An 18,587-nucleotide genomic window follows, 5' to 3' on the forward strand; every position below is an offset into this window, starting at 1 on the left:
TGGTAATAAACCAACTTCCTGATACAAATAGTGCAAATTGAGTACTTTATAACCCAACTTCATCACCTTAGACATACTGAACAAAAATGTTCTCTACTTAACTACAGTTGATGTATATCTTAACCACTAACCTAGGGTTTAGAAAAAGCATGAATCAGGGGCTGGGGATTTAGCTCAGTGGTAGAGCGCTTACCTAGGAAGCGCAAGGCCCTGGGTTCGGTCCCCAGCTCCGAAAAAAAGAACCAAAAAAAAAAAAAAAAGAAAAGAAAAAGAAAAAGCATGAATCATGTCTTTTATTTTTTTTTGATGTATTTATTTATTATGTATAAGTACAGAGTAGCTGTCTTCAGACACACCAGCAGAGGGCATCAGATCCCATTACAGATGGTTGTGAGCCACCATGTGGTTGCTGGGATTTGAACTCAGGACCTCTGGAAGAGCAGTCAGTGCTCTTAACCACTGAGCCATCTCTCCAGCCCATGTCTTTTATTTTTTTCTTTTGCTTGAAGATATGTCCTGCACATAGGATCAGCAAGGACTCATTGAACTCAGAATACACTACAGAGAATAGGAAATTATCTTGACTGCATGTAGGACCTTTTAATTTACATACATTATCTCATTTGATTATGAAAGTCCTGTGAGTTAAGGTTTCATCATAGAGAATAAGGAACTACAGTTCTAAAAGTTCAAATCATTTGCATAAGGTTTTACACAGCTGGAACTAGAAGCTAGGTCTGACTCACAGCAGTGTTGTTTTCATTGTAAGGTTAATTGAATTAAATGTCTCCTTTTCCAGATGAATTTCTTTAGAGTATGTTACTACATAGAAGATAATCCAAGTTGTTAACCACATATCAGTAAGAAAATCAACATACTGAGAATTACTGATTTGAACAATACTTCTTTTTGGGTTTATAAACACATTTATTTGGGGTCATTTAGCTTTCATCTTGGCTCTCTACATAGTTTTTTGTTTGGTCTCTTAAGTATTGGTTCAAAGTTCTTACTTCTGAACCTTGCCTTCTCTTTCCTGTTTACTCTGGAGCTCTGGGGATAACATTGTTTCATCTATGAACCACAGATCTTTAATTCTTGTCTCATAGGCACTCTCGATCACCACCAGGGGGCAAAAGCCTACCAACTGGTTTTTCTGCACTCTACAGAAGACTGTACAGTACAGGGACCCTCAGTGATTCTTGATGGAACCTCCCTGCTAATTATTTCAACCACAGGGCCCCAGGGAGAGAACAAAGACTCAGCATAGAGGGCTCTTGTGTCCCTTAACCACACAGCAACCAGAAAGAGCTCATGACAGCCCTATCAGTTTAAAAGGAGCAATGAGATCCAAGATTGTTTGAGTGACAGACAGAAAGAGGTGGGCTTTAGAAACTGCAGAGTCTTAAGTGTGTGTTTTCTACAGCTTTGGCACGGATGGTGGTATTTACCAGTTCATCCACTCAACTCTGTGTAAATATCAACGGTTTGCACTGTGTGATTTTTTTTTTCTTTTTAATCTTGATTTTCCATTACATTCTTGGTTGATGTTGACACTTTATCATTTACCACTTAGAAACGCATTCCTTTAAAAATGGTTTACATTTCACCTACATCTATGAAATAATGAAATTTATGGGGGAAAGAAAAAAGCTCAAAGATCAAATCCTTGTTTAGTGGAGATCTTCAAAGTAGGAAGCAAATGAGAGGTAAATAGGCTGGAGCTTTCCAACTCAGGATCCAGCCCTCTGTGGCCGCCCCTTCTCTCAGCATCTCAGGTACAATGACTGACTTTAGGCAGGTAGTAGAGGAAGCACGAATGTACCACGAAGTTTCCAGTGTTTACCACTGGAAAAATCTTTCTTCTGAAAAGTCTGGTCGTTAACCCTGAGGCCCTTTATGATGAGGAGGGTGGGGAAGCTCATTAAGACAGAGCCCTCTTGAGGGCCAGGTCAAAGCAGGTGGGCTGGTCTCCCGGGTGTAGCCCAGAGAAAGCGTCTAGCACCTGGGGAGCCCTTTTCCACTAGAAAACGTATCTGTCTCAGGATTTTCACCTCAGTTTTCCTCTAAGGTGATTTGGGTTGCGCGCCCCACTCGTAAAATGGTTGTCTTTCTGGAGTGAGGACTAGAGGATCTCTCCTCAGCCCCTTCCAGCTCAGGACCCTCAGCTGGCTGGCTTCCAGGTTCCCTTTTCCATCTCGCCACACGTCGCTCAGCCGGAACAGACCGAGCATCAGCGGCAACAGGCCTCGAGGGCTGACCCCGGAGGGGGCGGCGGCCCGAGGCGCGGCGCACGCATCCGGCCCCCTTCCGGCAACTCAAGGGTTACGCCGCCGCGGCGGCGCGCGCCGAGGGGAGAGGCGGTTGCTGACAGGTGGCGCCTGCGCACTGGGAGCGCTCATTGTGCCCCGCAGCTGCCGAACCGCCCGCCTGCCCGCCCGCCGCCCGTTCGGCGCGTCAGTCGGCGAGAGAGTCCGGTGGTGGGTGCGGAGCCAGAGGCCGTTCCCGCGGCTTCATCTTTCTCCCCGTTTCCCTCGTCCCTACCCCTCACCCGTCGCCCCCCATCCCGGCTCCGTCACCCTCCCGCCCCCCACACTAAGGACGAGAATGCCCTGCCCGGAACAACCCAGCAGCACCTAGATGGCTTTGGTCACGGTCCAGCGGTCGCCTACCCCCAGCACCACCTCCAGCCCCTGCGCCTCGGTGAGTCCCTCCAGGCGGCAGCTCCCAAGCTTCTGTCACTGCGGCTCCGCTTTGCCTCAGCGGGTCCCGCCGAACGCCACTGCGCACGCGCCGCGCCTCTTCCCAGGCCTTGGCACTCAGGCTGCCGCGAACCCCCCACACCCTCATCCTACCGGCGAGCAGCAGCGACTGCCAGACGTTTTGTTATTTATTTATTTTTCCCTCCATCACCCGGAGCACCCAGTCCCTCACAGCGCTGGCTCGAAAATCTCCCGTAGCATGCTTCCCATGGCTTGAGCACTTCCTTTCAGCTATGAGTCATTCTTGCTTTTCACGCCCCCCCCCCCCTTTTACCCTCTGTTGCTCTGTTGCAGGGAGGGGAAGGTGGGCTCCTAGGTTACCCCCGACCGACACCCAAATCGTTGACCCACACCATTTCAGGGACCGGTTCAGTGCACTGCGCATCCTTCTTCCGTCTCGCCCTGTGTGTGCCTTTCTCTAGTCTCTGGCATCTCTTGTGCTCCGGTACAGCTTAGGCTTGCTTCACTGGACTGCACAGTGGTAGTTACTCCCTGGTTTCTTCCCTCCTTTAAAAGATGGCAGTGATCTCTGCTTCTTGGACTTTTACCTTTCTCAGTGAGGACCGACAGCTTCTGGTGCTGCTCAATGACCAGTGCCAATTCATTTCCATCTTACGGACATTTATGCCTTACACTCATGGCTCATGATCTTTCTTGCTCATGGGTTGTGCTTGGATGGTTCATGACTTCAAATGCTTGTGTCACTAAAGCGTTTTTCCAGAAGGAAAACACCCATCGACCAGCATTTTTTTTTTTCCCCTGCTGGGTTTCTCTATGCCTTCACCCCCACCCTGACTCCTCTACAGCTCTATCCTTGGGCTTCATTTTTGTGGCTACCTGCTAATGTGTGTTAGCATTGCACCAGTGTGGCAAAAATGGGTCTTAATAAAACAGGCATCTAGATGAAAATGTGAGCAATTGGAGGACTATTTCCTATAGAATTGTGGTTTTTAACATTAGGTGTAGTAGTGACAAGTTGGGAAGAGGCATTCAATGAACACCTTGGCCTTCCACTGTATGAAAGAAAGTTGGGTTATTAATATTTGTTAACTGAGATGTGAGGTTTGGTATCTTGAAAGTGTGTTGCCTTGTGATTTCAATATAGTTTCCTGAATTTCAAAATTTTGTTGCATATAGTGGTAGTTTCTTCCTTTGTGAGTTTTCTTGTGTGTTTTAGTATGACTACCCTAATTCAAGAAATTACTCTATTTTAGAGGTTACCTTGTGATGTTCCAGGATACAATACTGAAATCTGTGGATAGAAGTTTAAAGAGGCACATTTCCATTGGTTTAGGGAAGACATTTGTAGAAATAACTTACACTGTTTTGCAAAGTAGGACACATCGTATCAAGCAGAAGGGGGGTGGGGGAGGTAGGGCGGTGGGGGTGAGGATGGGTTGTAGGGGGTACTGGGGGTGGAGGTGGGGGGAGCTTTTGCCAGAAAGGTAATATAAAGAATCCCTGCAGTGGGGGACTTGTGGAGTTTCTAAAGCTTTATGATTCTGTTATTTGAGAATAATTGTACTTCAGAACTAATGAAACATTTTAGGGTCTGCTTAAGACAAATATTAGAGGGGTAGAAATATGTAGTATTTTCATGAGTAGATTGTTTTCACTTTATGGTAGACTTTTTTCAGAATTGATAGCATATCGTCAGACCATCGTAACTTACTCCAAGAGTAATCCACTGATTTTTGTGGTTAACAGGCCTAGTTTTGGCTGTGAAAATAATCAAGGGTTAGTAGATACATACATATGAAGTAGAACCCAGTATTGTAAAATATTTTCGGGGCTGGGGATTTAGCTCAGTGGTAGAGTGCTTACCTAGGAAGCGCAAGGCCCTGGGTTCGGTCCCCAGCTCCGGAAAAAAAAAAAAAGAACCAAAAAAAAAAATATTTTCCCTGGGCATTGCTGAAAACATTTTATGTTACAATAACATTAATTAAGCCATTGTCATATCAATTGTCCTGAAGTAAATGATTGATATACGGTAAAGCCATTTCTATTTGACATGGCTTTATTAGTCAAAACTTGGGATACTTTAGAATCTCAAAGAATGTTATAGTCATTTTTGGCATAGGTAGACAATTAAAAGTGATCATGTAAATACTGTAGTATTTGCTGTAGTAAATACTGAGTAGTAAACTCAGTTATTAAGCTAAGTGACAGATATTTCTGCATCCCCTGGTCTGATGGTTGTGGTTGTTTATACTTGGCCCTGTGTGTAAAGAAATCCTGGCACTGCTGTGTGTGAGTAACAATCAGCATTGTTAGTGTGACTGACAAGCCAGTTCTCTTTCCCTTTACATTGTCTTCCTATTTGACTCCATCCAGACCTGTGCTCAGCCCAGTTGTCTTGTGGTTTTTTTACTACAATATTTGATGGCTGTCTGATTTGCATATATTTTGCTGTTTTATCTCTTGCTATATGAATAGGTTGGTTGGTTGGTTTTAAAAGTGAGGAAGGGTGCAAAAGGAAGTTAGAACCATAAAGAAGGACTTCATTTTGTGAGGCTGAAGATTTAGTCTTTTAACTACTTTAAAGAATTCCTTAGTGCTCCTTTCACTGAGTATGTTGGATATTTTAATACTGTCAGCTCTTCAGCATTTTTCATTAAGCATAAAGAACTTGAACATTGTAGTAGTTAATCAGTAGTTAATCTTCAATGTCAATTTTACTGTGAAAATATTTCCAGAGCGGTTTAACTGAGGAGGGAAGACCCATCCTAAATGTGGCCCTGAAGAAGAAGGAAAAGTCCAACAGAGCCCAGCAGTCCCTTTCTCTGTTTTCTCATCTACCCACATGTTAGTAAATTCCTGCTACCATGCCTTCCCTTCCATGAGGGAAATCTGTAAGCTGTGAACCAAAGTACGTCTTCCTCTCTTAAGCTGCTTAATTAGGTGTTTGGTCATAGAATCAAGAAAGACAACCTAGTACAATTACCTACCAGGTATGAGTGACCATCACAGATACTAAGTCATATAAGATAGTAACCTGTCTATCAGAGGATGTAATTTGGATAATAGGGCTGGTAGAAGACAAATAGAGACACCATAGCGACAGTGAAGGCAATAATACTGTTTATACGTGAGCCAGTTTATAATGGTCATAAGTATTGTCTGGGTTCACTATTAAGTTTACTAATGGTGGTAATTAGAATACCAACAATTTATTTCTCTTGGGTTCTCATCTGTTCAAGGCATCATGCTAAATACTTTACATACATGACTTAATTCAGTTATTCCTCATAATGTGCCAAAGGAAAGTTGGAAAGTTGCTTTTATCCCTGTCTTACAGATGAAGAAACTGAGGCAAGGGATATTTGAGAAATGTGTCATGTGTCACTCGGCGAGTAAGTGACTGGAGTTGTAATTCAAATCACAATGTGTCTAATATTTGAAGGTAATGTTGAAGTGATGGTGATGATGATGTCTACCACAGTAAGTGTCTCTCAAACTAGCTTTTGAAGTTTGAGTGTCTATAGGCCAAGATTGAAGATAGGAAGAGCAAGGTCTCCTAGGTAAAGAAAAGCTATGTGCTGCAACACTTAGGGTCAGAAGAGTACAATGCATTAAGTGAAGGGATTAAATCGGCCAGCTTGAGGATTTATTTGGACAGTGAGAAATAAAAGTGAGAGGTAGCTAGGGCTATGCAGGAATTGCTGGGCTGGGTATTTGGGATTAATGAAAAGGCAATATAAAGTTCTCACATGTTTTGAGCAATGGGATCCAGAAGTGTTTTAAGAAAATTGATCTAGGGGCTTTGGGACAGAGGATTTTAGGAAAGACAGAGGTCATGAGTAGAACCAGTTAAGGCTGTTAAGGTCTGAGCTGGAATTTTGAAGTGTTACAGGAAGAGACAGATGTCAGGGATTATAAGACTGACTAGATAAAGGACTAGAGAAACAAGAGATACCAACTTTTGGGATATATTGTTCTTCCTAGAGACCAGATGTTTGCTAGGGCTGGAGAGATGACTCAGCCAGTTAAGAGCTATGACTCTTTTCTACTGAGGTCCTAGGTTCGATTCTCAGTACCCACCCAGTGGTTCCCAACTGTTTGTAACTTAAGTCCCTCAGGGGTCTTACTTTCTCTTCTGGCCTTAGGGGCACCAGGAATCATGTGAGGCATAGACATTCATATAGGCAAAATACCCATACACATAAAGATAAATTAAAAAAATTTTAAAATAAGGAAAATAAATGTTTCTTAATTAATAGGAGCAATTTAAGAATTCTTGGCCTAAGAGTTCTGGGTTCAGATCTAGACAGCAGCAGCAGCAGCACAGACAACACAAACCTGCCCTCTATTCTTTCTGATATAAATTTTCTTTTTATAATTTTAATTTTTAAAAAAGGCCATTTTAGTTCTAATTTGTATATAGTAATTGTACATTTTTTTATGCAAGACAGTATGGTAATTTGATATATGCATATAATGTGCATATGATAAATAAGGTTATATCTATCACCTTGGACATTCATCGTTTCTTATTGTTGGGAACACTAATTCCAAATTGTCTGTACAAGCTATTTTGAAGTATATAATTACTTATTATCAATCTTATTTTTATACTGTGCTACAGCACATTCAAAGGGATTTCATCTAACCAACTGTATACCCGTACTTGTTAACCAGCGCCTCTTCCTTTCCCACATTTTCCCAGGCTTTGGTAATCACTGTTCTCACAACTTCTATTAGATCAACTTTTTAGCTTCCACATGGACTGGAGAACATAGAGTATTACTCTTTGTATGTTTGACTTACTTAACAGCATAGCATCCTCTAATTCTATTCATGTTATTGCAAATGACAGAACTTTATTCTCTTTGTAGGTAAATACTATTTCGTTGCATATGTACCTTCTCCTCTGCTGATGAAACCTAGGTTGATTCTGTGTCTTGGCAGATGTGAATTGAACTACAATAGGCATGTTAGTGCATGTGTTTCTTCATACCGATTTCATTTCCTTTGCTGGGTCATCTGACAGTTCTACTTAAAAAAAAAAAAACAAACCACCATACTACTTCTTACTAATTTATATTCCTACCAACAATGTATGATAATTTCCCTTTGTTTGCATCCTTACCAGGAAAAATTTATGTTTATTGATTGTGTCTATTGAAGAATGATTAAGTGAAGTTAATTAATATATTTATAATGTAATATATATCACATAAAATCTATATATACATTTTTACATATTTTATAATAAACATTTAAAGTTTCTTAGCAATTTTCAAGTCTGTAAACATTATTAACTGTAGTCACTGTACCTTACAATATTCCTTGTAAACAAATTTGCTACCATGAGAACATCTTCCAATCCCCACAACCTCCAAACTGGCAGGATATATTTCTGAGTTAATATTAGTATTAATACCAGGTCACAGAAATGCAGTTTCTCTGTTTTTGTGATCTAATTTAATTTTAGAGCAGCTTCATAAAAGGCAGGTACTATGGTTAAAATATACTAAAGGTTACAAAGCTGGTATAAGACCATAAACTAGCCTAAGCCCCTCATTCCTACTCCACATCTCCTTTCATGACATGTTAAGAGAAACAGCACATGTAGCTTGTGATCTGGGTCTTAAATGCTAATTGAGAGAGAAATAAAACAAGATATAATCAAGAAAGTGTAAGTATATTCTCTTTGGAGTTCATTACTTCAACATTTGCAGCCTAGAACAGAATCATCCAAGTCAATGCAAATAGTTTTAGGTGATGCTCTTATTTGAGGCATATTAGCCTTTAATTGACACATAGTTCTTGTAAGCTTAGATATTTTTTTTTCTTCCTCTTTGAAGATCACCAACAGCAAAGTAGAAATGGAAGCTTGCAGGTACTGAAAACATATTCTCTCTCTCCCTCCGTCCCTCCCTCCCATAAGGCTGGGAAATTAAAGCTGGTGATTTCATGGCAAGAGAAGCTGAAATAAGTAACTGGCAAAGGGTAATGGGGGTGGAGCAAACTGGGTGTTTTATATCTGTAATACCAGCTCCTAGGAGGAAATAGCAGACAGATTGTGAGTTTAAGACTAGTTTGAATGAATAGTGAGTTCCTGGCCATCCTGAGCTACATAGGAGACATTTCAGAAAAAGGGAGGGAGGAGGGAAAGAATTTAGCACTCCTTTGTACTTAATGTATCCTTTTCAAGCCCGCTACTATCTAGAGACTATGAAACTCTTCATAGTTCATAATGATGACCCTGAACCACCTAACAAGGCTTAACCTTATTTGGTCTTGATTTAGACAATAGAAATTGAGTGTAATATATTTTTAGATAGTTGACCATCCAAGTTTTACCAAAGTTTTAATGTTTAAGGTGCACACTTCAGCATTGCATGATGTGCATTTGTACTCCTAGTTACTCAACAGGCCCAGGGAGATGTGTTTAAAGATAGCATGGTAAACAGAGCAAAGCTATTATCAAGGGAAAGAAGACACATGATTGGGGAATTCATAACTCATTCACAAATATATTTTTCTTTTTTTTTATGAATTTATTGTATAACACCAGCATGGTAAATGACCCAGTTACATTACAATGACCATTTTTTAAAACAAGTGACTCCTGTTTCTATCAGACGAAATAAGTAATCAGGGTTTTTTGACAATCATTGAAAGCAGTCAGTGCTTAGAAGAATCTCAGAACTGAAAGAGATTTTTGTTTTTTAACCTGATGTTCTGTGTGAATATTATCCTGTCGGCCATCAATGTTTGCTAGTAGACTGTAGCTGCGTCCATCACTTGTTTCTGCCTGTAGTTTCTGGCCATGCTGCCTCTGAAAGAAGCATCTTCCTGGGAACGGCCGGCCTGCAGTACCTTTAGGTCCCGGGACAGGGCTGGAGTGTCCCAGCCTCACGACCCTGATGTGCGGCTAGCTATGGCTGTACTTTGGACCTTGTTCCAGATCGTCCAAAGGAGACATGTCGGGATTAGCTGGTTTTTGAGGGTGATGTTTCAGGTGGGGGCTGACAGAGTCCTGCTAAAGCACCACTTTTCCCTTCAAGACACATGCAGTGCTCATTCTGAAAAATGGGTGGAGTGGTGGAATGAAGATGGATTTCAGCCCCCCCCATCTTCTCTTGCACATGCTCATGAGCCCCTTACCTTACCTTTCACTTTGACCCAGTGGTGACTCCAATTTTATTTCTTTAAAAAATATTTACTTTAGGGGCTGAAGAGATGGCTTAGCAGTTGAGAGCATTGACTGATCTTCCAGAGAACCTGGATTTGATTCCCAGCACCCACATGGCAGCTCACAACTGTCTGTAACTCCAAGATCTGACACCTCACACAGGCATACATGCAGACAAAACACAAAGGCACATAAACTAGATAACTTATTAAAATACTTACTTTATTTATTTGCTGTGTGTACGTATTTATGTGTATACTCATGTGCCACAGGATATATATGAAGGTCAGAGGACATCTTAGGGAGAGTCAGTTCTCTCCTTCTAGCATGTGGTTTATGAAGATTGAACTCACATCAGTAGACATGATCGCAAGCGTCTTTACTGGCTGAGCTGTCTTGCTGGCCCCCATATCTTATGCCTTAATACTGCTAGATAAAAGAGATACAGTAAATCATACATTCAGACATGGCCATACTTTCCTTCTTCAATAGAGGAAACAAAGCCAAAGGAATATAAACTTGATTTCTATGGAGTATAAATACTGTGATACTGTTGAAGGTATTGAAGGCAGCCCTACAAACCCGCACACACTCAGGAAACAGCACGTGATGTTATAGAAAGTATGGAAATGTAAAAAGAAGTATGGAGAGAAAAATAAAAGCATGTATTCTCTCTCCCTGAGTAAGAACTCTGTTACTTCAGCTACCCTCAAATTTGTGACCCTGATTTAGTTTCCCCAGTGCTAGGATTATTATCATTGTATTTTTTAAGCTGAAAGGCTGCTTAGTATATGTAAACTTGTCTTATTATTTTTCAAGTGTGGCTTATTTCACAGATACAGTGTCTGTCAAGAATGGCTACATTGAGAAGTTATACTATGACTCATTCTCACTCTTGTTGGTGGGCATCTGGCTTTTCCCATCTTTTTCCTCTACAGTGAACTACATTGCAGTGAATATTATTGGCATAGATATTTGAATATATTTGGAACACTTATTAAGATTTTAAGACATGCAATTATTGGAACGCAGGGCATAAATACACTTCAGACCACGGTTACATGTTTATGCTTTGTGAAAAGGTTATTCCAATTAACATTTATTCCAACCAGCATCATTTAAGAATGCTCATTTCTTGTGACCTGATTAACACTGGATAATCTCATTTCAATTTTAATAATTACAAATTTGGGGAGAAAGGAGTAGTATCTACTCTAGTAGTTGGCTTGATTTTATATTTTATTATTAGGTAGGTTAAGCATTTTTCAGATGTTTAGGCATTTATATTAGCTTTTAAAGAGACAAATTTAGGGCTGAGGTTATATAGCTCAGTTGGTACAGGGCTTGCCTAGAATACACAGAACCTTGGGTTCGGTTCCCAGTACCACATTAAATCAGACATGGTGGCATAAACCTGTAATCCTAGTACTTGGTAGGCAAAAGGAAAATTCGAGTTCCAGGTTAGGTTAGTCTACATGAAACCCTTCCCCCCCAAAAAAAAAACTCAAATAAGTAAATGAAATATTTATATAGATATAATTTACAAATCTTGAAATATATTTGCTTAAATAACTTAATAATTCAGTGAATTTTTTAGTAAAGTTACAGAATTATACAACCCTCACTTCAATCCTGTATTTTCTGTTTCTTAAACCAGTTTTCATTCTTTTAAATTTGTATATTCTCTTGCTATATTAAGACTATTGATAATTAATTCTACTTATTATGAAATATTTACTTTTTAATTCAGTTTTTATTACTCTTAGAATAAAATCTACAATTGAAACTTTGCCTGTGAGATCCTGAATGAATCAGTCCCGCTAGCCTTTTGAGCCTCGTCTCTCCCACTTCCTGCATTGCACACCGCTCAGAGTTAAGCTCACACGCTGTGATCCCTTCCGTCTTTAGGCTTTGGCAGATGCTTTACCTGGAACACTTTTCCTTCACTCTTTACCTAACTAATTCCTACTCATCCTTCAGGTCTCAGCTTAAATGTCACTTCTGGGAAGCTTTCCTGACTCTACTCCCAGAGAATGGTAGGTGCTTCTTCTATGCACCCTATACTTAATCATGGTGGCTCTTATCAGTTTATTGTACTTTAATGATTGGTTGTTTACCAAACTTTTAAGCAGAGACTGGATCTATTTGCTTATTTTTATATTATCAGGGCACAAAGCATTTGACACAGACATCAGTGAATAGATCCATGACTATAGTTACACTTGCATTTTTTTCATTTTGAATTCTATTATTTTTTTAGGAATAGAAAGATATTCCAGAAGCCCATTGGATATGATTAATTTATTTATTTAGCTAACTCTAGCATTACAAGTTGCCAACCTGTCTCTCAGAAAGGTTAACACTTGTTTACAATAACTGTATAAAACTACTTCACTGTACCTTCATCATCCCTAAGAAACCTCCTTGTCATCCATTTTTATCCATTATAAAATAACTATTGTTTATTGAACACTTATAATACTTAGTTTCCTGACAGCTGCTAGGCAGGCATCCCACCACTGAACTGCTGTCTAACCTTCTGTGGTGAGTATCTTACCTATGTTTCTATTTGATTTTCACATCACTTACGTTAGGCACTGAGGAGATTTGGTACTGTGGTGTGTTCCTGGGAAGGTTGAGACAGGCTGGTCCCAGGGACTGGCTGGCTAGCCACTCTAGCTAGATCCTTGAGCTCCAGGTTTAGAGGTTCAGTGAGACCTTGTCTCCAAAAGTAATGTGGAGAGTGATTGACTCTGGCTTCTTTATGTATTCCCAGACTTGTGCACAGGAACACATGCACACTTGACTCAAAGCCTGGGAAATCGAGGAAGAGAAAACCTGCCTTTGGTACTCAGAAGTATTCTCAGGTGTCTCATCCTTTTCCCACTGTTTTAAGTGAGAAGATGCAGCTTCTAGATTATATGCAGTCTGAAAATTACACTGTGCATCCATCATTGCTTCTTAGGTAGCCTGAATAGGTATCACTCCTGGTTCCAGAAGCTCAGGACTCCACTGCACTTTCCCTAAATGCTTGCTGACAATAAGTGTGACTGATCTGTAGATTTTTCAGTGTTTGTATGCTTTTTAAATGTATTTCTATAGTTAGTTAGTTAGTTAATTAGTTAATTAGTTATGGAGGTAGGGCATTGCCACAGATGTGGAAGTTACAGGACAGTTTATGGAGGTTGATTTTCTCCTTCCATCATGTAGGTTACAGGGAACAATGTAGGTAAAGCTGGACAGTAAAGGCCTTACCAGCTTTGTATTTTTTAATTTATTTTTTATCTATTCAATAATCTAGACATAATAGGCAAACAGTTTCCAATAAAAGAAAAGATGATTACTAATAAGACCTCATACTCAACCTGAAATATATAAAAGATTGGGCATACATGAGAGAGACTTAAACACTTTTGTTATTCAGCAAATACTTAACAACTGTTTTTTGTTAGGTAATCCCAGCTAGTGTTTTTCTCACGTTCTCAGTACTGAACCATCTTTAGACACTTTTATTACCAATTTGCCCTTGAAGCACAGGTACAAATCACAGTGCTCCCCACTTTTCTGTTTGTCCAGGGAAATTCTGGTGAAATGCTCTTGGCTCTGAAAGGTATTGATAAGCTCCTTAGACACCTTGAGAGTTTGGGAAAAATATTTCACTTATTGGGTGGGACAGCAGTGCCGTGTCTGAACCTATATTTCTAGAGCTACTTGATTTGAGTTTTAAAGACCATAGCACCTGCATTTGCGTGAGTCAGAGGGTATCTGCTTGCTCATTTTTTTTTTTTTTTTGGTTCTTTTTTTTTTTTTTTTTTCCGGAGCTGGGGACTGAACCCAGGGCCTTGCGCTTTCTAGGCAAGCGCTCTACCACTGAGCTAAATCCCCAACCCCTGCTTGCTCATTTTTGCAGCTTCTGGTGATCTAGCAGTTAGTTAGTCCCTGACCTCATGAAACAATATGAATAGAGTGACTCATGTAAAATAAGTAATTAAATTACAATGTAGTAATTGCAAATATATAACCTTGAAGATGGAAAGAGGCCAGGAGCAGGTACTTCTTAGTTGAACCTTAAATGAGAAAATTATATTTAAGAAAAGAGTAGGAACTAATCAGCACATGAAGTGTTAGGAATGAGTAGCAGGAGGAGGGAAGCATGAACTTAAGCCAGCAGTATAGAAATGGTACTATGTATGCTGACTGACAACTGTAAGCCGGTGCTCAGTGCCATGCAACCTGTACAAAATGGGGGTGGAAAAATAAAGATAATTTCTTGCTCATTTAACATTTGTAGCATTGCTATTACCTTGAATTTGGTGTATAAATGTGCTCCTGGCATCCCCTTACAGTGCCGTTGTTTTTAATTTATTTATTTATTTATTTATTTAGCTAACTCTAGCATTGAACTTGATGTATAGCTGAGACTGGCCTTGAATTTCTGATGCCCTTCTCTAACTCCCAAGTACTGGAATTCCTAGTGCATGGTACCATGTCCTGCTTAAGCGATGGCTTAAATTTTATGATTATGAGCAAGAAATCTTAAATATAACTGTTGAGCTAGGAATATAGCTCAGTGGTAGGAACTTTATAGAATACACAAAGGTCAATCCCTAGTACTAGAATCTAAAGGGGAATGAAAAGTCTGTGTAATAGCAGCCATATTGTCGGTGTTCGCTGTGCAGTAGACACAGGGTATAAACAGACATCACAAACAGCCACTTCATGGGGCATTACATTACACTGCTCCCACTTTACAGGTAAAAACTGATTTTCAGAAAGATGTCAAGACTAGTTCTGCAGTCAGCTGAAATGGCAGAGTGGGATTTAGATTTTTGTTGCCATAGAGAGAAACTACTAGACCAGATTACTGTCTCCATGTTAGAATTGGTTTCTCAGTTTAGGTGGTATTTGGTTTCTTCCTCTTTTATTTATGTTTTTATCTTAAATTTTTTTATTTAAATTTTTTATTTGATCTGTATGAGTGTTTTGCTTATATGTTTCTGTGTCATGCATGTGCCTGAAACCTGTGGAGGCTGGAAGAAGGTGATCCCTTGGGGCATTGGAGTTAACAGATGATTTTGAGCTGCTTTGTGGATCCTGGGAATTGAACCTGTGTCCTCTTGAAGTACATTAAGTGCTTTTAACCTCTGAGCCACCTGTCCAGCACCATTTACAGCAGCTTTAATCATTTAGTTTTACCTTTGTCCTGCTATAGTTTGTGTCATTTTTCTGCTGGTGCCTAGAAACTTGGTTCAAGCAGAGGTTTCATTTCTCTTTTTTCCTTTCCTTTTCCTTTCCCTTTCCCTTTTCCTTCCTCCCTTCCTTTCTTTTTGAAATCAGGTCTTATTATATAGTTCTGGCTGTCCTGGAACTCACTATGTAGACCAGGCTGGCCTGGAATTCATAGAGATCCACTTCCCTTTGCCCCCAGGCACTGGGATTAAAGGCATGTGCGGCCACACCTAGCCCGGCAGAGGTTTCTTGTAGAAGAGACTTCTCATAGATTGTGGGATGATATAAGAGACCATTGGAATTTACAAGTCCAGTACAGACATGTGTGATCAAAACCTGTACATACTGAGTAGGAGAGGCACAAACTAGGTGTGGATGTAGGAAATAGACTTCGGGGAATGCGGAACCGACAAAGAAAGATTTAAAAAAAATACCTGCAGTTAGCAAATGTCTGTAAATGTGTGTGTACATTGTGTACACAAATATGTGTGTATACTTTTAGGTTTTACTCTCTGCCAGCTGCCTTCACAATCAGAAGTCAGTTTTTTTTTTTTCTACCAGGTGATCATCAAAAAATACATGGTAGCCACAGATATCAAAGCTTCTGTCTTTGGAAAGCATGTGTGAATGTTTATTATCCTTCCCCTCACTTCTCCCTCTTGTCTCTGTTTTTACTTAAAGAAAATGAGAAAACTCACAGTAGTATTCTTTTCTAATGCTGCAGAAGTATAGGATAGCATGATATTATGTTTATTGAAGTTAAAAGAAGATATCTACATGAAACTTATTGCAACAGTAATTCTTTTGTTGCTTCAGAAACATGAAGAAGCATCAAAGTGGCTGGAGAGATGGTTCAGCAGTTAAGAGCACATAGTGCTATTCCAAAGGTCCTGAATTAGTTTCCCAGCACTCACGTTGGGCTGCTCACAATCGTCTCTAACTCCAGTGCCAGGGAATCCCTCTTCTTATTGCCACCCCCTCACACCTCTAATCAAACATTAAAATAACAAGCAAGAAAAATGAAAAATTTTGGAGTGCTTTTTCTTCAATAAAGACACTATTTTCTGGGCTGGAGGGATGGTTCAGTGGTATTGACTGCCTTCCAGAGGACCAGGGTTCAATCCCCAGCACCCAAAAGGTGGCTGACAGCTGTCTGTAACTCCAGTCCCAGGCATCCTATGCCCTATTGTGCCTTCCAGAAAACACTGCATGCATGTGGTACATTGATGTATATTCAGGCAGAACACACACACACACACAATACCCCCCAAATTTTTTAAAAATATTTTAAAAATATATTCTTTTTTAAGGCAGGAGTTAGGATAAACTATACATTACCATTTCAATAATATAAAATTTTAACTAATCTTGTTTGAAATTTTGAAGACTAAACTCACTCTGTGGCCCAGGTTGTCCTAGAACTTCTTATGTAGTACAGGCTGGCTTTGAACTCATGGTGATCTGCCTCAGCATCTCATGTGCTGGGATTATCAATAGAAACCACCATGCCTGGCTTGATTTGTCTTCTATATCTGCCTATTAAAACTGTGGCTTTTTAAATTAATCATTTAATGATGATATTCTGGGGTTTGAGAAGGTGTTCCTCATTTAGAATAAAAATTTTAACTGCCAATTCTAATGCAGGCCATATGAGAATAGAACATCTCTAAAAGTGTTCCATCTATCTCTTTTTAGCTTTTCAAAAATACTTCAGTAGTGTAGTATAATGTTTAGATGTGGGGTCTAGACACTGTTGTCCTGAATCTGAATCTTGCTTTATAATCTATAGTCTTGAACAGACTACTTTGGGGTAGTGATAGTACTTCTTTTGCAGAAGTATTGTGAGAATTAAATAAAAACCATCTTAGTAATATCCTGGTATCAATAAGCATGCACTTATTTATGAAGTATTAGTCATAATAATGACTTAGTTTTTCATTATTTACAAATTATTAATCTTTTTATTATAATGAATTTTATGGGCAAGATATTTGCTTTTTAAAAATATAACTCAAATAGCTTATTTGAGAGTTAAATTTCTCTTTAATTTTTTGGCTTAAAATTTTTTATTTGAAAGGAGCCTGATTAGTGTAGTAGTTTGTTAGTATCATTAAAATTTTTCACTAAATAAAAGTTTTGTTCTTTGAAATTAGAGAATCTCTAGTTGCTTATCTTTTCAACTAAATTCCTTACGTATAGTTGTGTAACAACCTGAAGTGCTAGATGGAATGACTCATTCATGCAGCTGTCTTCTGAGTTTATCCATTTAACAGGCTGTGCTTAAGCATATTAATTTATTGACATTTCATTGTAAGATCACTGCAAATCATAGTTTGTATAATCAAATTATAGACTTGATATGTTTATATTTTAATGATTGAGAAAATAAATCACGTGGTAAACTAGAATAGAAATAGCCAGATATTCTCTAATCTAGAGAATCCGAAGACACTAGATGTATTCAAGGAAACAATAGGTGAGAAAGGTGAACAATCTAAATTCAGCCATTACAAGCAGTTGGCAGTTGAAATTGAATAACGTCTTAGTAGAGGCATTTCCAAAGCAACTGAATGAACTCATATGTGACCCAGCAAGAAATTTTTGGTTCAACTTTGGTTAAACTACATGTTTTACACATTGAACCCTGTAAGAAAATAAGAAAAACCTATTTCCTTATGTAAAAGAGCACTGAAAAAATTATACAAAAGCTTCCCCTTTTTGTTCTCCTTCTTCTGGGTTATTTGTATGAAGGACAGCCCACATTGTCCTAGAAATTACATTGTAGCCCAAGATGACCTTGATTCCCTGTGGTTGCCCTGCCTCACTGGTGCTAGGATTATAGGTAGGAGCCACTGTTTCCAGCTTCCGTTGACTTGGTCTGTCTACATAATCCATAATTTTCTCCACTCCATAAGCATTTTACACTTGTTCTGTGGTTTTAAAATTAAACATAAAGAAGGTGCTATTGACTATAAAGGAAGTTTAGTTAGACATGGTGCAACTGAAAATGTCTATGAACTCCAATATTCTTTTTTTTTCCATCCTAGTTAAATGGCCATGCTCTTTTATTTTTATATAAGGATATAGCATTTTCAACATTTTTCAAAATTAAACAACATTTTTATTTTAGAATCACCAATGCCAAGAGTACTATTTTGCATAAATATTCAATTCAAAATGGTAGAAATATCTTAAGACCATTTGAAAAATTCTGTAAAAAATCTTTCCTAATCTCACACCAAAATTTATTTAATGACTTTTTTTTAACTTGTTCACTTTACATCTTGATCACTATCACCCTTTCCAGTCAGCTCCTCCCACAATACTTCCCCAATCCTTACATCCCCTTCTATTCTGAGCAGGTGCTCCCCTCCCCGCCCAGGTATTTCCCCACCTTGGTGCTTTGAAGCACCAAGTCTCTGTGAGGCTAGGCACTTCCTCTCCCACTGATGCCAGAC

General features: G+C 39.3%; 1 protein-coding gene across 2 annotated transcripts in view; it reads left to right on the plus strand.

Annotated features, from left to right (window-relative positions):
* Positions 1-2,380: 2,380 nt before the first annotated feature.
* Positions 2,381-18,587, plus strand: part of Ssh2 (slingshot protein phosphatase 2) — a 251,109-nt gene continuing 234,902 nt past the window's right edge. For both annotated transcript variants that reach the window (XM_087572020.1, XM_087572021.1), the window contains exon 1: positions 2,381-2,700. In XM_087572020.1, coding sequence (XP_087428146.1) covers positions 2,638-2,700 — 63 coding nt within the window. In that variant the 5' untranslated portion in view covers positions 2,381-2,637. The remainder of the gene's footprint in view (positions 2,701-18,587) is intronic.

This window comes from Rattus norvegicus, chromosome 10 (assembly GCF_021556685.1).
Source record: "Rattus norvegicus strain SHRSP/BbbUtx chromosome 10, alternate assembly SHRSP_T2T, whole genome shotgun sequence".
Classification (NCBI taxonomy): Eukaryota; Metazoa; Chordata; class Mammalia; order Rodentia; family Muridae; genus Rattus; species Rattus norvegicus.